Below are 21,225 nucleotides of genomic sequence, written 5' to 3' on the forward strand. Positions count from 1 at the left end.
TTATATTGTTACATATTGTTAAACTTATCATGTAACCTAAATATTACTTGATTAATATTCAACGGTAAGCAAAAATAACTTTTTTGACCAGACCAATTTTAAGTTTGTTAGAGTATAAAGTAAGGCAAGGCTTCCCAAACTGTGCGTCGCGACGCGCTGGGGCGTCGCTGCGAAAATCGGCGAAAATCGGATAATTATCCGGACATTGGCAACACTGTCAGTAGAGCGAGCGCCGGGCGTATTCTGTTTCGTTGCTCGGCTCCTCTCCCCGTGTTCCCTACTGTCGCTCGTGTTATGTCATTTAGTCAAGCTTTTGTTTTGTTTTGTTACGCACGCGGAGTTTTTTGCTATCAACAATGGATACTATTATTCAAAAAAATAGAAAACGAAGTGAAGAATCAGGCGAGAGAAGTAATGTTATTTTAAGTAAAAAGAAGAAATATGACGACCAATATTTGGATTTTGGATTTACCTGCGTTACTAAACGGAATGTAGAACTTCCAAAATGTGTTGTTTGTCACAAAGTGTAGGCGGCTGGAAGTATGCTTCCTAATATACTAAAACTGCGTTTGGAATCAACTCACAGTCATTTACAAGGTAAGCCAAGAGACTTTTTGTAAGAAAATTGCAAAAGCTAAAACATCAGACCACGGCTTTGGTTTCAAGAGCATTAATTCCTACCAAAGCATTGCTCGCCTCTTACATGGTAGCTTACCGTGTTGCCAAATGTAAAAAACCACATACGATCGCTGAGGAACTGATCTTACCTGCAGCGGTTGATATATTAACAGTGATGATTGGAGAATCGGCAGCTAAAGAAATAAAAAATGTACCTCTTTCAACCAATATGGTTAGTCACCGTATTCACGACATGACAGATAATATTAATAAGCAAATTGTAAGGAAACTTTCAGTTTTGTTTGCCATTAAACTGGACGAGGCGACTGATAGTAATGATGATGCTCAATTGATATGTTGTGTACGGTACATACAAGAAACAAATATATGTGAGGATTTGTTATTTTGCAGAAAAATATGTAAAACTTGTAAAGATACTGATTTATTCGAGATTTTAATACACAGTTAATTTTACACGAGAACGTCACACCTGAATTAAGTGTTGTGATGGAGAGCATTATTAAAGTGGTGAACTAACGACCCGTGAATCAAGACTTTTTTATAAACTTTGTGAAGAAATGGGGACCGAGCACACTTCTTTAATTTATTATTGCAACTCTTATTGGCTCTTCAAAGGCAACGTACTCGCACGTGTATCCGAATAATTAAATGAATTTTACACGTATATACATACAGAATGACATGATGATGTGCCAAAACTTTATTAATTCAGAGTTTATAATAAAATTAGCATACCTCTGTGACATATTTAACAAATGAAATGATCTTAATAAGTCTTTGCAGGGAAACAACTTGCTCTTATGAAAGAGAAAATTAAAAGAAGAAATTAAGTGTTTCCCTGCTTTACAAGGTATTCTACAAGAAAAATCGATAGAAATCCTTAATATCTCTTCAAAAAAAATACATGTTATCATTTAGCGAACACTTTGAGAAATATTTTTCCGAAGATATGGAGCAATATGATTGGGTCAGAAACCCATTTCAGATCCACGTTATCGATACTTTTAACAGAGGAAGAAGAACAACTCACAGAATTGTCCTCTGGTTCCATCCTAAAGCTTCAATACGACGAGGAAAAACTGTTTGAATTTTGGAGCTCACTTTCTAATGAATATCATGTATATCCACTGATGGCATGAACAATCATGCTATAAGCGCTGCTGCGTTAAAGGTTTTATTACCATTTTCTACTTCGTACTTGTGCAAACCGGCTTTTCTGCAGGTGCAGTAATTAAAAACAAGTACAGGTCAAAAATATACTTGGAAAAAGAAATATGAGTTGAAATTTTTAAACTGGAGCCCCGGTTTTATAAGCTGTGCTCAAAAAAACAAGCACATCCCTTACATTAACCAACCAGTTACATACATATTCATTTCTGTGCCTATAGTTTGATTTCGTTCTTAATTTCTAATAATAATAGTCTCCCGTTTTATACCGCTCGCGGCTTTGGGAGTATAGCAGGGTAGTCTGCTATATCTAGGGCCTACGGTATACAAGGAAGGTAACATGGCCAGTGCTACGCTTCAACCGCCTATTATTACCCCTGGTTTTACCCAAGGTACTCATTTTATTCAGGGTGAGTCGACCTGGGGCCTATAGACATTTTTAAAAATGTCTAGTTGTTCTTGCCGGCGGTAGGATTCGAACTCCGGACCACCGGCATGCGAGGCAAGCATCCTACCGCTTGCGCTACTCAGGCCCTCCTTAATTTCTAATAAAAAATATAAATGTTGCATAAAAATTGAAAATTTTCAAGGGCATCACAGTACGAATAAGTTTGGAAAGCTAGGACTAAGGTAAAAATCAAAAGCAAAAATAAATACTAACATAGTAGAAAAGTGTTTTTTCTATGAGAGACATAAGATATACGTCGGTCGCGCTGTGGTAAATATCATCTTTTAACTATTATACATTTCCTCGGTAATTCGACAGATCTTTTATATATGGGGTTTCCGCTATCACACGATTAGTATGTTATTTGGTCCTGCCATTCCTAGGGTTCTTATATTAAGGTAGCATGGGACCCTTTTAACATAGTAGCAGCAAATTATACGGAAGCTATCTAACTGTCCTGGGGTTTTTTTCTGTAGGATCTTGTTTGAAGTAATTAAAACCTATTCGGGCATAGTTTCGTTCTAGTTTGCTTTACATTTTTATTTGCAGAGTCAGAGAAGTTGCTCATTTTTGAGTCAACTTCTGGTTTATCTCTTCTTTATTCACGAGTCGGAACGAACTTCTGTCAGGCTATAATCCTTCAGTGTTCGCGAGCTTTCTGGCGTATCACTTATGCAACATTTTTGCTGCTTTGCCATGCAAACCTTGTGCACAATAGAATTACACCTCGGAATTGGGAAATGCAAAAGTCGTAACACAAATGTCACCGTAATGTAGGAGAGTTGTAGTGTGAGTGTCTGGCGATTTGCTAATTGGGCATGTAGACCAGGGTGGATCTGTTTTGAGGTTAATGTGAGACGTGTCATTTGGATTTTTGCGGACATAATTACTTATACTCCCTCTAAAATAAATCGGTAACATTAATAAAAAAATTGAAAAATCACTAAAAACATCGTTTTTTTTTCTACTTTTCTAGCTTATAACTTTAAAACAGTTCATTTTAGAGCAAAGTCGTACACAAATAAAATAGCAACAATTAAATTTTCTATAAGATGCGGTTGGTTAAAAATGTTTTAATTTACTACCGTTGCTGCAAAATAGCAATACATATAAAACAAGAGGAGGAACCAAGGCTTTTCCTATTCATGTTTTTCAACTACTTAGATTATACTAAGGACCTTCATAATTCGTCTAGAAATTTTTTTATAGCATAAAAGATCAGTCCTCCAAATTTCATAAAAGTCGATTTAACAGATTCCGCATAATAATTTTAAAATATAAATTTTTATAAAAAAATTTAATTTTTTAAAAATCTTGGACAAAAAAAACTAGACCATAGAAAAGTTTGCCAATTTTTACACTTATAAAAACGCACTTAACCTATATAACGTGTTTTATGGAATTAAAATCGGATTATTTGGACGTTCTCAGGAATGTTTTAAAATTATAAACAATGTTTTGGCTTATAAAAAAAAATAGAATAACTTGGTAACTAATAGCTTAAATTAAATTAAGGAAACGGCGTTGGAAAAGACTCGGTAAGACGTTTCTTATAAAAGAAAAAAAGTTAAATTACGAGCAACGGTTCCTGAGAAACAACCGGTCAAAGTTGACTGGCATTTGCGAAGAAGTTTTCAAAGCGTCGCCGCGTCGCTTCAAACGATATTTTTGAGAGAACGGTTTATTTTACACAAAAAGTACCAACGCTTAATCGATTTTTCCGTTATTTTTTTCACTAAGAGGTATGGTAGTTCCAGGGAGACGCCGTACGGTAGGAATAGTAAACTTTTTTGCGTATTTTTAGGCAAAATTAGCATTCTCAGAAAAATTTAGCTTGTTCTTATGATTTTTTGAGGTTCAGTGACATTGTCGTCTCTGACGACTGGAGCATAAATAAATTAATTTATTTACAACAAAACTAAAGTATCTCCGGAAATTTGTAATATGTTTTTTAGATGACTCTATTCGAGTTACGATGGATTGAAAATGAAGAAAACTAATTCATTGGAAGCCGAGAAAATACATTTTTTTAAAAGCAGATTATTTTGATATTTAAAATTCAATTTGCTTTAGTTTTTGGTATTTTTCACGCGCAATATCATTTGTTTTTAATATTATAATATGTTTTTAATTTTTCAACTTCAGCTGAAACCTCTTGAACCACCTTTTGACTCAGTCAGCGGATTAATTAAAGTAAAAATTTTTGAGCAATCTAATGTCATACGTGTCCAGACCAACTATGTCCAAGCATTGAAATAGTAGTGTATGTGGAACTTTATAAAGGATTTTTCGAAAATTATAAAACACACGATATTTTTTCTACACTCAATGCTTTTTTGTAAGAGTATTCGCATGTAAAACAGAACCTCCCGAGTACCCATACTGTTTCGGAAACCAAACTGCTTATCACCAGTTATCCTCTCAAAAAGTTTATATATGCGACAATGCAATACATTCATAAAAATATTGAGCGTGTGACTCATTAAACTGATGAGTCGATAGTCGTTACACTGTCTGGCATTCCTTTTCTTGGGAATAGTTATAAATATTGATTCTAACCAGTTGTCTGGTAATTTACCGGTGCTGTATAACTTGTTAAAGAAGGTCATAATCGCAACGCTGTCATCATCTGATAGTTGTAACAATTCTGAAGATATTTCTTCGGGACCAGAAGCTTTTCTTTATTTCGCTTGGTCGATGGCCTTCTGAAGTTCTGAAATTAGAGTCGTAACGCCAGTATCTCTTTTAGATGAAACGTTATGATGTTATATCTCGTTGTTTTGTTTAATTCTGGGTATTACTTAATTGTCCATTCGACCGTTAAAATCCTCCAAAATTATCATTTTTCTTCTGACTTGACCTACTACTTATTATAGTTCGTCATAAAACGTTTCCCTTGTTGCTTGAGGATTGTTTTTTTCTAGGCCGTATACTCCGATAATGTTCAGGTCTTCCTTATCCATTGTTAACTTTACTGTTACAATCCTTTCTGATATGTGTTACAAACTGAACAGTTAAATACAGACAATCTAGTAAAACATGATGAATTCTATGGTATGCCAAGTATATATTCACGACTAGGAGGATAGCAACTCATTTGATAAATGAAAAAGGGCGAGATAATAATCAGTTAACATTATGTTGTATTTGTTATTAAAAATTTTATATATTATTATCTTTCCGTATAGTAATAATTGTAGCAAGCCTTCCCTTTGATTTTTTTCTTACACCGTCACAACTGACACCATGACATGACTGTCATGGCTAACATGACGTAGCAACTTTCAAACTCAAATTTGTTAAACACGTAAAATTTAAATATTTGTTAATTTTTCTAAAATGTTTTCTGCAAAATTTTCTTATTTTTTTTTCACTTTAGAGCTCCTACCTAGTCCTCCAGTAAACGTAGAAGTAGAAGCTCTAACAGAAAAATCCATTCGTGTTCAGTGGACTCTACCAGTATCAAACAATGAAACTATAACGGAATTTGCAGTAAATGTCACCTCATTAAAAAGTTTTGATATTAGGAAAACAAGCAACAAAGACAAAAATGACAGTGCTACGTTTACACAAAGCGTTTTAGTTAAGGTTCCAGTAACCCAGACCAGCACAGTATTACAAAATCTAATACCATTCACAATGTACGACATTACTGGTGAGTAGAATATTATTTTAATAAATTATGATTTATACAAAAAACTAAAACTTATATACAATTAAATAGAAGTAGTATTTCTCCAAACTCCTAATATCTAATGAAAATATAGGGTTTATAAACTCTTTTATATATAAACAAAATGTAATAAATAATTTTTGTTATAGTGACTGCTATCAATCGTCATGGCAGCAGTCTTCCAAGCTACAGCGTCCGTTCTTTAACGTTAACACCAGGCAGCGTGAAACAGACAACAACTGGACGACCACCACAACTGCCAGATATAAAAAGTTGTTGTGCGAACAAAGGTATCGTGCACAAAACATGTGTAACCAAACTATGCGATCCAATACAAGCTTCATCAGCTGAAATAACAGATCTCATGATCTGTGCACCTTGGGCTGCTGACACTTTTGGATGTTTGACCAATGGAATGGACCATACTCCCTGTTGTAGAGCGAGAGGTTTGCCGGATATATGTCAGCATCTTTGTACAGGCAATGTGTCGAGTATAGATTTTAATTATTTTAAGTAAGTATTATAGAGTTTCTATATACCGGTTGGTGAATCGTCAAACAAGTTATGGGAAACTCAATGGGAAATTCTAATTTGTTGAATTTCTGCTTTCCTAATTATATTACAAAAATATAATACATTTGCCAGAGTCTTGTTGTAAAAGTTAGTCCGCACGTAGTGTCAATAAATGTCATGAAATGTACGTCTTCTTTTTCTTTGTGTGTTCTACTCGAATATCGTGTGGCTATTAAATTCACTATACTAATTTTGTTGACGGCATCTCGGACAATAAAAGCAGAGGATTAAACCGTCTGTTAAACCATTTCTCAAATTTTTACTCCAAGACGTTTGTCTTTAAACTGGCCCCTCTTTTTCCATATACCTTGCCTTGTATTATTAAATGAAGTATATTATCTCTCTCAGGGTGACGCATAACATGACCACAATATTCCAGTTTGCGATTTTTACAAAATTTTCTGATAGGTGAAATAGGTTTCAAAGGCTAAGTTTTCTTAGAAGTGTATCTGTTAAAATCCAACCTTCGACACCATATAAAATAATAGAAAATACATAACATAATTAATCTAATTTTTAGTCTCAAAGTAATACTGTTTCCACATAAGATTTTCTTCATCTTAAAAAATCCAGCTCTGGCCTTTTCTATATGTATTCTAATTTCTTTGTTCATATCCCAGTTATCGTTTAGGTTACAACCAAGATAAGTGATACTCTTGGTTCTCTACAGTTGTTCTTTATAAGCTGTTACCACTTCTGGTTTTATTGATTTACTTTACTGACAACTATTACCTTTGTCTTTATGGTGTTTAGGCTGCAGTCCTTATTCATCATACTTTGTGGTAATCCTAATAATCAGTTGTACTGTTATGTCTTTATTAATTTTAATTTATTGTTCTTATTTTAATTTACTAAGACACGATAATTTATATCAATTTATTAAACCACCGTACAACAATTTATTTGACTAATAATTACATAATTTATCTATCGGACGTTACAATTTAAACGCGAGCGCGAGCTTCTTTTTTTGACTGTTCTCTTCCCAACAAAATTCCTCTTTAAATATAAAACTCTGTTAGTTTCGGAATTCCCTAGAGCAGACATGAATCGACTCGAACATTGGGGAAGACCGGTTGTTGGCGGTGTTGACAAGAATAACGAGAACTCCATCGAATAGACTGGTATTTTGGCGAAAGCACTAGAAGGCGGTCTTTGGTTGAAAAACTAGTTTTTCAACTGAGCGCCGAAATAACTAGAACAGAACAGATATTAGTCATAATATATTTACAGTTTTATACGAAATAATTATCGTAACAGTACTAATAGTTATCTTATAATCCTATAGATCAGATCCTACTAATCCAAAATGTAGGTATTTAAGGAACAATCAGCAATAATTATTTTATTCAGGCAGTAATGCGAGCACTCCCAGATTTTTATATAGTTTTTTTTTATTTTTAAATGTATATTTACAATCTACTCATAAACAGTACATTGAGTAATTAGTAAATGTGATGACAATATTGACTTGATTTGGGTACCGTCCAGCGACAGTTCTCTATTTTAACCTATGTTACCAGGTCTTCTGGCTAAGTCCTCTTCAGTCTTCGTTCCTCCAATGGTGGCTGATATAGTTCACTGATAATTTTGCTGTGGTGCATTGAATTACGAATTTTGGCCTTGTTTGCTTGAAGTGATACGACATCTTTTACGGTTGGTACTCCTAGGCCATTGTGGATGGTTGCATTGCTCACATACCAAGTGGCGTTAGCTTCCATACGCAGTGTTTTTCATTGGAAGGTCTGCAAAATTTTGATTTTGAAGGCTTGCTACAGCCCCAGAGTTCTACGCTGTAAGTTCATATTGGTTTTAGTATGACTTTGTAAAGCAGTATTTTGTTCTCCAATGACAGTTGTGACTTTCTACCAAGTAACCAATTCATTTGTTTTAGTTTTATATTAAGCTGAGTTTTTTGCCATTAATGTATTGCTTCCAGATGAGCTCTCGGTCCAAATGCAACCCAAGATATTTTCCAACGTCTCTAGCAAGAATGGGGGCATTGCTTAGACTAACTTGTGGATAAGTACGTATTCTTGCTGTAAATGTGATTTGGGCTGATTTTTCGTTATTGACTTTAATTTTCCATTTTGTCAACCAATTCTCTAATGTATTGATATTAATTTATATAGCAAATCGTTGTGCCAGACTTAATCAAAAGCCTGCTGAATATTAAGAAATACTGAGGCACACATAGTCTTGTCTTCCAAACTTTTCTTGATTTTGTTTACTATTCTATGACACTGTCAGATTGTTAAATATTTTTGACGGAAACCAAACTGATATTCGTGTGTTATGTTCTTGAGTGGTATAGTTTTGCTTATTCTATTTAGCAGGAGTCTTTCAAATATCTTGAACATCAAGGTTAACAAGCTTATCGGACGATAGGAAGAAGGTTTTGTAGGTAATTTACCCGGCTTTCCAATAATTATAATATGAGCATATTTTCAGTTGATTGAGTGGTTAAGGTTGAGTGATATTGGAACTGGAGTATTTTATTGTAGATAATATTAAGCATGGGAACTACTTTCCTGGATAGATATTTTTGGATACTCTCATCGATTAAATAGTACCCTAGGGCTTTGTAAGAGTTGTAGATTTTTATTTAGGGTAAGATATTCTAAGAGACCAATTCCAGATTATACAAAAATTTAAAGGATTTTAAAAAAGTTTAAAAATGCTGGGACTATGATTCCTAATTTTAAATATATTTTTATTATTAAAATTAATTAAGAACAAATAAAAAATAATTTATGGTAACTTCTAAACATAAAACTATAACAAATATTCAAACAATCCTTCATTTTGTACTAAGCATCTACTGATATTATGTACTATCTCAATCTACTGTAAAATTCTCGCCAGGACGCATCGGATGCCACGATAGTTATTTTTGTATACTCCATTAAATATGCTTTTGAAATTTTTCTCAAAACTTTAGGACCATACGTTATAATTCTTTCTTCCATTCTTCAGACATTATTGCTTTTCTCCATACGTTCTGTATTAGCTGATAAATTTGTCTGTATAGAGCCTCCCCACCATATATAATAAATTCTGCACATATTCCGTCTTCTCCCTCTGTTTTTCTGTTTTTAAGTTCACAGATTTCTCTTTTACTTTAGTATAGGTCAATTCTTCTTGTTCTTCATCTTGTTCTGTGTTCGTTGTTGTTTCTGTTTCTTCTTCTCTATCCGTTTCTCGATATATTTCTTCGAAATACTTCTGCCATTTTTCTGTCCATAGCTATATTTGCTGTCCATTTTCGGTTAGCTAGTTTTATGTATTGGTACAATAATTTTAAGTTGTGTCTGTTATTTTCTATTTTTATCTCCTTTATAATTTTGCCTTTTGCCTTTGATCTTTGTATTTTTTTTTCGTTCCGTTTCTTTGCTTGTGCTTAACCATTTCAACCTTGTTCCATTTTTTTCTTCCACTGCTAATTTGCACTCATCGTCAAACAAATTATTTCTTTTTTCCTTGTTTATTCCTTGTTTATTCCTTGTTTGATTTTTTTTCTACTGTTCCTTCATTTGTTGTTCTTTGAACTGCATCTCTGTATTTAATTCTTGTACAAATCTTCTTTCCATTTATTTCTCTTTCAATTTATCTACGTCCAATATTTTCTGTGCTTTTTGCCTTTCTTTATTCGTTGCTTTTATTTTACATTTTATACTCTCTAGCATATGGTCCGAATCGATGTTCGCCCCTCTGTGAGATCTAACGTCATTTATCGACTCTTTGTGTGTCTTTTTAATCAGTGCATGGTCTATTTGATTTCTCTCCAGACTTCCTGGTCTCACCCATGTTCTTTTGTGTATGTCTTTGTGTTTATACCTCGTGCTACTTATGTCCATGTTTAATGCCGCTGCTACATTACATAGTCTTTCTCCATTATTGTTTGTTGTGTCATGTATTGCGTTAGTACCTGCAACCTCTCTGATGCAAACCTCTCTCCCGGGATTTTCTCGGCGTTTTCTTGTAGTATTTTATAGACGTGCTGTTTTGCCAACTCATCACTGGTTTCTGTGGGTGCATAGACATTTATTATCGACAATTTATTCAGTTTGGTGTTTACTCTTATCTATGATATTCTTTTACTTGTGGGTTTAAATTTTATAACTTTAGGTCTTATTTCTCCTATCACCATAAAAGCAATTTCTCCATATCCCTGTTTTTCTTCGCCTGTATACCATACTGTATAATTTTCCTTTTCGATTTTTCCATGTCCCCCCATCTGGTTTTCTAAATTTCTGTAATATCTATCTTGTATTGTTATAACTGTGTCGCTAGTTTTTCTATTTTTGCTGTTTCCAGCAGCGTCCTCACGTTCCATGTTTCAATGTTTTTTGTCATTTTCTTATTTTTTTTTTCTTTTTTTATTTTTCTTATTTTGAATATAACTTGACTCATTTTCCTCTTCTTTTGCATTGTCTGTTTCCTTTTCATCTATCCATACTCCTTTTTCTGGTTTTTTGGAGCATTTTCAATATCCATTATTTCATCCGTAGCTGGAAGTAGTAAAATGTCTTGCATTAAAAACCACATCCTGTATATAAAATACTTTTGCATTTTAAACACCAAAATCCTTCATATATTAAGATTAATTACGTTTTTACTGTTGTATATTTTCTAGGTGTCTTCGTTACATGGGCGAATACACAAACTGTCTACTTCAAGGATATGGAGTTCTACCAAGTGCTCCTACTGAATTCCACGTGACTAATATAGAAACTGAATTTGCTATCCTTCACTGGTCTCAGCCTAAAACACTAGGAGATACAGTTTTATACTATAATCTTTTTATACGTAACGCCGATGATGAGCTTTCTGAGTATACCATGATGAAACGGGTACGCAGTCCATATATTATGGAAAATCTAGAGAGCGAGACCGAGTATGAGGTATACGTGCAGGCTGTCAATGCTCATGGCGTGGGAACTCCTAGTGCAATGTTGACGTTCAGGACAGAAAGTAAGGTACGATGTTAACTATTCTAATAATTATTATAGTAAATCATAAACCATGTTGCTATATTTTCCCACACAGAGAGTTTAAAGTTTAAAGTTATAGAGGTATATACACACATTTATACTGCGAAGAAAAAGCAAAATGGCAAAAGAGACACAATCTCATTTGCGATTACTGTGTATTACTAAGGACCAAAAACGTTTTTAAATAATATTTCCAAAATTTTTTTATTCATAATTAAAATAATATTTTGATATAAACAAAATTTTAAAACATTTTACAAATGGTGCGTTATTAATACATTTTTAAATAAGTATTAGTTTAAAAAAAATCTTTTAAAATATTGACCAATATATAAAAAATCGCTCTATTAGAATTTACAGCATTTTAAATTAAAATCTAACAGAAATTTTAAAAAAATCTCTTGGCCAATACCAAAAACTAGCCTAAGAATAATTGCTGAAATCCTAATCCCTTCTCTGCAAATAAGTCTTTTATTAAGAATTCATAGTCGTATAGCAAATTGATGTTTTAACGGGATTTTTTGAGTTAAAGCGATGTTGAAAATAGCTACACCAAGTTTAAATTATTTAAAATTAGAATTTTATTGAAGTTATACTTCTATACGCGCGCTCCACGTTGGAAATTTGTATGGAAGTGAATCTGTGAAATCATTACATATGTAAGATAATGAGTAAGAGAGAGACAGAAGATATATTTTTTCTCTCTTCCTCTCTCGAATATAAAAATGTTCCTTTTGTATATATAATTTAATATTATATATATATATATATATATATATATATATATATATATATATATATATATATATATATATATATATATTAGATATATATACATATAATATATATATATATATATATATATATATATATATATATATATATATATATAATAAAATATTTATTAATATTATTATTTATGTGATATGTTTTGTATTATTTATTAAATGTTTATAATTATATTAGTCTTTTGTATTTCAAAATAATAATCTCAATAAATCACTGTATGATCCAGAACTGTCAATTTTGAAATACGTTTGTGTCATGTCCTCGGTAGTATAGTAGTCAGTATCCCCGCCTGTCACGCGGGAGACCGGGGTTCGATTTCTCAGTCGGGGAGGACTGTTTTATTAATATTATTATAAGGTAAATGTATAATGGTAAAACATATATGCGTAAGTAGAAAAGTTATGTATATTATTGTCATTTTTAAATACTTATGAATATTGCATTTTAATTTGTATTGTATTATTATATTAATAACAAAATAAACAATGAATTTTACTGCAGAGTATGTATAAAAAATTTTTTGCAATCAACTCCTTTCATAAATATATGAAAATAAAAATATACAATTTCATCAAAATATTGATACAATCCTTTATTTACTTATTACAGGTTAAAAGTTGTTTATTAATTGTTAGTAAGTTGTTATTAATTATGTTTCTCTTTCTGCAATGTCTTACCTATAGCATTACATATGTAATGATTGTGCAGATTGACTCCCAAATAAATTTGTAACGGCGAATGCGTGTATAGAAGTGTAACTTCTACCGGCAGTCCCACTGGACTGCCACACCCGTTTTTTTTTAGTGTGCATGGGTAGAGGTTTATTATCTAACATAAAAGAACATTTACGATTCTTTAATAAATTATTTAAAGCAGTTTATTTGTATGAGCTCAATTTAAAAATGTTATTCTTTATTATTAGATAGTCGAAGAGAAAATCGAAGAAGCATTGGTCTACAACGTTACAAGTTGCTGTGTAGAAGCTCAAGTCAACTCGGTGTGTCTACCTCTATGTTCCTACAACGCCAACATGACTGATTTAAAAGCTTTAGCCAGTGTCTGCAAAGGAGACTACGAGAAGATACTTAAATGCGCCGCAGGGGGGCGCAATCACGCAACATGTTGTCACAGACGTGGAGTACCATCAGGTTGTTTGCCAGTCTGTAATGGAGTGCTGCTTCATCAGTTTGCTTCAGCTACTACCAGCTGCGTACCGTATATTGGAAATATTGCTCAATGCTTTGAAGAAGGTAAAATATATTTTTTTAAATAATTAATTACAAAGTACATTAAACAGCGTAATGAAAATGACTTTATACAGGGTTTTACTTTATTAGTCAAAGATACAAAAGAAAAGGTTCGTCTTTTAGTTCTTATGACGTTTCTTTCATCTGGATGAATATTTCTTTGTTTTTATGCTTCGAAGTAGCCGCAGGTTTCGGTTCATTAGGCTCCTCAGTCTGCGTAAGTTTTTTTTTGTCCAAATTTGTAAACCTTACATGGTGAAATAAATAATGGAATTTGCAAGTTATTTAATTACATCTCGGACTTATTGTCGATCTGTGGACATACATGTAGACCTTCACCAGTCCCTCGGTTTGAAGCCTAGGATTATCCAGCGCTCCAAACTATATTGTCCACTGATTTCTTTATTATCTTAATATTGGTCAGCAATAACCTGCAATCTGGCTTTTAATTTTTTTTCTTAAATTTGTTTATGTTACAATACTCTATCTTAGCATAGGGGAACACAAAGTACTTCTTAAAATAGAAATAAAATACAAAGTTTAATATATTATTATTATGAAGGAAAATAAACACGAGAAGCTATATGGATGTGATATTAGAATATCTTTTAAAAGCCTAATTTTGCAGTCTGGGATACCATTTTCTCCGGATAAACCTTGGCGATCACTACTGTCTTTATTCACATAAATAGTTTTGTAACTACAATTTTTCGGCAGAACGATCTCTGGTGAACATAGTCCCCTTAACAGTATATGCCACATTTTTCATTATTACTATTATAGGCAGGGATCGAGAACACATACTAGCATATTTTCAAAAATTCAGAGTGTTGCATTTTCCTGGTATGCGTTTAAATAAAACAAACCCACTTTTGACAAATCCGTGTTACTGAGGTTATTTTTTATCTTCATTAGTCCATTCTTAAATTTTTTTACCTACAAAATCCAATAAAGGTGCCTCTCGATCAAATAGCAAAGTATTATTTATGTGAATGATTTTTTAGTTGAAATAACAAATAATTTCTTTAATTTGTTCCAACTGGGGATCTCCTTTAAAAGAATTCATTTAAACTTTAAGAAAGTAGACAACGGTACACTCCATCGTTTAAGATAGTATGCACGTTTGATAAAAGTCATTAACTTCAGTTGCATAATACTTACTTACGACATGCTGAAGAATGGATTACAATAAATGGTAAAAGCTGTTCCTCTTTTCTTTTGGTCAAAGCTGTGAGAGTAGATTTCAATACATTATAATTTCCATAACACATTTTGTACTTCCTTTAATATTTTAAATTCATTGCTTAAAAATATTGGCCATGGACAAACCATAGGTATGGCTCACATAAAGAATTATTATAAAATGTTAACAAAAAGTTTGGAGCTTTTCTCTAGTTTAAAAAGAAATACTTTAGGACCTCAGTTTTTAAATTCATTATATTGCAGGCGTCAAAGATAAACAATAATTATGTGCTAAAATATTACCGTATTCGATGTCGACCATTTTATTATATTCTTTTAGCATCTCTGCATCGGGTATATAGAAAAATAAGAGAAGAGTTTGACAATAATACCTTTGACGTCATAGCTTAATGTCAGCCCTACATATGCATGGCAACCCACATCTGCAATACCACTATGATCATCATGTAAATTAGATTTAAAATACGTTGTATTGTCTCGCTCTGTTAAAATCGCCAAAATTTGTGTTCGTATTATCACCACAAAATTCAATGCAAATGTTTTATTTAACTTGAATTCATTCATACAATTTAAGCATGCTGTAGCAGAGCTAAACTTAAATACAATTGCAGAGTTACTAAACATAATGCTTTTTAACTTACTGATACAGTCATTTCACCTGAAGCCGTGGTGGTGCTTTATCGTATGAAAGGCCTGAGTTAGCTCAGCAGCTCTAAATTTCGTTTCTTTATTTTATTCGGGTTTTTTCAAGAGACTTACTGGTACTTGAAGCACATAGTCTGTTCAAATGTTTCAATGATGTGATGTGTTGTTTTCTATCTGAACGTCTACCATAAGCCGTTCTAAAAACAGTTCTAAATTACAATTTCTGCTTACTCTGCGTCATTGCCATAACGTGCCTTTTTAAGATACTTTAATTCTTTGGAGTACTCCTTCTTAAACTTGCACTGACACTTGAGCATAATTATTAATTAATTACAATATGAAATGTACGATCGTTATATATTTACTAAATATTAACATTTCTAGGTGCTGGAAAGTTGCCTGGTCCTATCTCTGGTCTACATGCCGTAATTATCGATGAACATAGCATCCTTTTGGAATGGAATGTACCAGATAATTCAACCAACGTTACAGATTATGTCGTATACTATCAGAAAGTAGATAACACATCGATGTACGAAACGGTTTCCAAATTAGATCAGGTAAGGATCGCAATTTATTACCATACTAATCTTAAATTAAAAATAGTTCATTTATTTATTGATTTTTTCGGTTGTTAGTACTAAAATAGTTAGAATTGTGGTATAGAATTACGTGTCGTGTACATAAAAAATGGACATTAAATATGAAGTTTTATTTAAATTATTTTCACAATAAGTCTTTAATGTGCACTCAATACTTTCATTGTTTCTTTGAGGTTGAAGAATAGTTTGTTGAGTATTGAGGGCACTTCACTAGACTGTAAACTAATGTAATGTGTATGTTGCCGTGTTTGTATTAAAATGGTTTGCCATCTTCCGTTAGGTACGTAGATCGAGTGTGTAATATTCGACGCCTAAGAATTATGCCTTTTCTTTTCGATGGTTATATTTTAGTGAGCAAGGATGGTTCTATTTTGGATATTAAAGTTTCTGATTATGTCCATTAAATTTTCTATTGTTAGAGACTAATTTTTTAAAGCAGTGTTTAAATTATTTCACAAACTGCATATTTATTTAGGAGGCATTGCCCATGAGTTATAAGCATTTGCTATGCGACTAGATCTTTTGTGGAAGTATTGGGGTGCTTTTGGAAAAAGAATGGCAGTAGAACAAGACATACTCAGCAACATCGAAGAAAAACGTTTAATTTGGTATGGACATGTGAGAAGAACAGATCATACAAGGTGGATAGCAAAGATTTCGGATTGGAGCCCAATAGGAAGGAGGAAAAGAGGTAGACGCCAAAGATCATGGAGGGATGCAGTGGATGGGGCCATGGAAAGACGAGACCTTAGAGATGGAGAATGGCAGAACAGAAAGGACTAGAGACGTTGGCTGAAAGAAGGAAGGCGGCGACAGCTGTAAAAATCCTTATATAGATAGATAGAAATATATTTTTTACAGATTATAGCTCTCTTGTCTGTACTGATGACAGATCTGCAAAAAACTATTTTTTAAAGTTGTTTGAAATTCGACTTTGACTTTTAGCGCTGATTTCAAAAATGCAAACCATCTTTGTCTAGCGCGTCAGGTTTTCTCACAAAGTAGAGAGTATATTTGGGTATAGTAACAAAATGTAAGCAATTTTTTACCTTTTTTCAACGTTACAAAATTTACTGTATTTAATAATCATGTTCCTAACTACATTTTCAGTACACTAACATTTCCCTTTAAGCTCATAAATCCTTATAATAACGCTTTCGCTTTCTGTCAAAGCTTTTTTTACTGCTTTTCCGGCTGTGGACTTATCTTTTTTCATGATCCAGTAGTAGTCTGCTATCATGTTTGATTAAATGATGGGGTAAGAAATATCTTTTTTTTATCTCAAATTGAAACCTCGTTCTTTGCAAGAACAAAAATAACAGTTATCACTATTATTTTTTGGGCTCCCTCCAAACCATTGGTATTCCAAAATGTAAGGACTGCTTTTTACATTGAAACCATTGCCTCAGCCCTTAAACACACACTGAACAAACTCTGTGTGGGGACCTAGGCTTATCTTTATCGAGAAGCAATTTGACGAGTTTATACATCCTCTGGTAGCCATTGTCCAATGTCTATATAACACAATAACTTCCTAATACAAGAAAACAGTCACTACTTTACAGCACTAGTAACAACACGTGAACTGTACAGAATAAAGAGCTGCTGTGAACTGTAGGACAGTATCAGAGGCTTACTGTTGTTAATGGCGGGGAAAGGGGCAGCGCGACAGATAGGCACTGACATGAAAGAAGGCGCAGTGAGTCAGCAAGTAGATGGGGAGGAGTTACGGCAGGAACAAGTGCTGACATGAAAATACTGCTGGTTTCTCCTAATTATTTTTTATTGTATCATTTTGTGAAATCACTGTACGTGATGGAATGTTTTTAGTATTTTTCTCGAAATCAGCGTTGAAAACAGTATGAAAATCACTTATTAAATTTTACACAATTTTTTAGTCGCAGACCTGTGATAATGTGGTTGAGCGCTATCACAGGAGTATCCAAGATACCACGATCATAATGCTTGTGAAAATCTGGTAATATTTGAATATTTCGCTCACTTAGATTTTAATTATCGAAAGTATACTCACAATTTATAAAACACGCGAATACAACTACAATCACATCCCGGCATATCTGTATCAATACCTGTATGCTAAAAAAGCCTAAGTATAACCATCTTATTTTCAAAACCAAACTTTGTATTATCGATGTTTGTTTTCGCACAATTTATTAGGTTACTAAAAATGTATAAACATGATACACAAAATTTAACTTAAATTTGGTTAAAATTAATTTAAATTCTAAATTACCTATATAATTGTTACAAATGTTTAATTGTTTACAAATTGTAATTAATTGTTACAATGATTGATTGTTACAAATGTTACAGAAATCGCTTATAACCTTCCGGTGGATGCGTCTTTTTCTGTTTTAAATAAAAAAAATAATAAAACAGTCCTAACTTAGGTATTTTGAACATAATGCAAGGAGATCAAAAGGCCTAGAAAATTTATCGTTCATGGTAATATCAATGGCAAACGACAATAAGGAAGGTCTTCCACACGCTGGATTTATTAAGTCACAGAAATTATTGGCTGTAGTTTACACGAAGCCTCTCCAGATACCCAAGACAGAGAAGAACAGAGAACCACGATACAAGCGATCTAGACATGATGTTACTATACTACTTCGAAAGTTGATAGACAAAAGATGAATTCGGTATATAAAATATTTGTTTTTTGTATTGGTCGAATCCTATCTGGCTTCTAAATTTTAAATTTCACTACGTTATACAGGGTGGGTCACCACTAATGGGACGGAAGATTACATCGAAACGGTAAAAGATTTTGAAAAAATTTTAAAGATATGGTTTGAAGGTTGATAAGTGCTACATTTTAAAATTATTTTAAAATATACAGGTCGTCTCAATAAAGTGCGGCGTATCAAAGTTATATTTTTTTTGGGACACCCTATATTTTATTAAATTTTCTAATTGTCAGCAAAAAATTAGGTATAGTTTTATAAGACTTTCCTATACCTATGTACAGAGTGTTCTGAGTTATGTGGAATATTCTTAAAATGTAAAGCTTTAAACGAAGACTCATTCCTAACTTATTTAAGAAATTCTAATAAAATTGGTTATACCTCTAAATAGTTGGATATTGGTTAAATGTATTTCATGATTAATTATTTAACATTTATTTACAGGGTGTTCAAAATTTGTAGTTTCATTATTGGATTATTCAATGTGTAATATAAGGCTTATTTTAAATGGGACACCCTGTATATTAATGAATTATTATGTTAAAAAAATTTTCCACTTTCGAATGATATATGAATGTCCTATAACTAGGAGTGATAGATTTTGAGTAATTTAAAATTTTCTTTTCGATTTCAAAATATTTATAGTTGTTGCTCTCGATTTTTAAACCCATCATTTTGACATATTTGTTATAAATGAAACCAATGTAGTTGTAAACAAATTTGTATACTCTATATTTTTACTTGCTGATGCACAACGAATCAGAAAGAATTTTAATAAAACAAATAATACAAAATAAACCACAACTTACTACATTATAAGCAAAAAAAAATTTTTTAAAGAAGACTAATTCTCGACTTATTTAAGTAATTATAACAAATTTTCTCTTACAGCGAAATAGTTGGATAATGGTTAAATTTATTTCATTATTGATTATTAAACATTTATTTACAGGGTGTTAAAAATTTAGTTTCAATTTTGGATTATTCAATATTCAATAATAGGCTTATTTTAAATGGATATGGATATGTCCATTAGTCTAATTTACGTTAATATCTCCATTAGTCTTACAGGTTGCAACTACACACTGTTGCAAAAATGACCTAAAAATCCTATATTATACAAAATGAAAAGTCCCAAACACGTAATACTAAAAAAAGGTACCTCTTTTGAACGGTATAAAGATGTCCTATACTTAAGTCTCATAGTTTTTGCGTAATTTACAATTATTTAAACTCTTCATCGGTATACATATTGATTTTAAAACAAAAGATATAGTTAGTTAATGTTATTGTATGACATTGTCATTTTCTGACATTACGGTCTGGTAAGTGTCAAAATATAAACATTCGTGTGTAATATTTAACTTTCATTGTTCCTAAAAATGAAGAATTACGCTATCCATGAAAGAGTTGACATGGTACTTTGCATTGGAGAATGTTTGGAAAATTGTCTCTTAGCTTCTAAAGTTTATGCTGAAAAGTATCCTGATAGAAGACACCCACGCAAGGAAGTTTTTGAGAGATTGCTTAATATATTCCGTGCTACTGGTAATGTTGCATACGAAAAGGTAAACAAAAATAAACCAGTTATTGGTGACAACATTAACGAACTTATTTCCTGCTTTCTGTTACGGAAAACCCAAATATTAGTACAAGAAAAATTTCGGGTGAATTAGAAATTAGTCAAACTAGTTTATGTAGAATACTTAAGACCAACCACTTTCATCCGTATCATATTCAACTTCACCAGCATTTGACAGAACAAGATTATGGTAACCGTTTAAATTTTTGTTTATGGACTTTGGATAAAGTTGGAGAAGATCCTGATTTTTTTAGAAATGTATTATTTACAGACGAATTGACTTTTCATAATATTGGTCTAGTAAATAGACATAATTTTCATTATTATGACACAGAAAATAAACATTTATTTCGTACTGTTGATCGCCAACACCGATGGAGTGTTAATGTTTGGGGCGGCATTATGGGCGAGTACGTTATCGTTTCGTATTTTTTTGACGGACATTCCAATGGGACAAATTTCCTAAATTTTTTAAAACAAGATTTTTGGACACTGCTTGAGAACCTTCCACTTAGTCTACGAACAAAAATGTGGCTCCAGTTGGACGGAACTCCTGCTCATTTCCCACGTAATGTTAGGAACTACCTTAACAGAAAATTTACAAAGAGATGGATAGGTAGAAGTGGTTTATATAATTGGCCCCCTAGGTCACCAGGACTAACCAAGATGGATTTTTTTAAGTGGGGTTATATTAAAAATATTGTATATGCTACACCTCCTACTACTAGAGATGACATAAAATTAAGAATTACAAACACGTTTGCTTCAATAACTCCTGCTATGTTAAATAACGTAAGTAAATCATTCGAAGATAGAATCGCTTGTTGTATTGCACAAGATGGCAAGCAATTTGAACATATGTTACATACCTGAACATTTTTTAGTTATACTAAGTTTTTGATTATTTTGTATTATTTGTTTTATTAAAATTCTTTCTGTTTCGTTATGTATTTAA

The 21,225-nt window shown here is 32.4% G+C and overlaps 1 protein-coding gene across 4 annotated transcripts in view; it reads left to right on the top strand.

Annotated features, from left to right (window-relative positions):
- Positions 1–21,225, top strand: part of LOC140448853 (Ig-like and fibronectin type-III domain-containing protein 2) — a 1,058,385-nt gene that overhangs the window by 990,195 nt on the left and 46,965 nt on the right. For all 4 annotated transcript variants that reach the window (XM_072541975.1, XM_072541985.1, XM_072541976.1 and 1 more), the window contains 5 exons: positions 5,634–5,909; positions 6,077–6,440; positions 11,137–11,479; positions 13,206–13,533; positions 15,763–15,938. In XM_072541975.1, coding sequence (XP_072398076.1) covers positions 5,634–5,909; positions 6,077–6,440; positions 11,137–11,479; positions 13,206–13,533; positions 15,763–15,938 — 1,487 coding nt within the window. The remainder of the gene's footprint in view (positions 1–5,633; positions 5,910–6,076; positions 6,441–11,136; positions 11,480–13,205; positions 13,534–15,762; positions 15,939–21,225) is intronic.

This window comes from Diabrotica undecimpunctata, chromosome 1, assembly GCF_040954645.1.
Source record: "Diabrotica undecimpunctata isolate CICGRU chromosome 1, icDiaUnde3, whole genome shotgun sequence".
Taxonomy (NCBI): domain Eukaryota; kingdom Metazoa; phylum Arthropoda; class Insecta; order Coleoptera; family Chrysomelidae; genus Diabrotica; species Diabrotica undecimpunctata.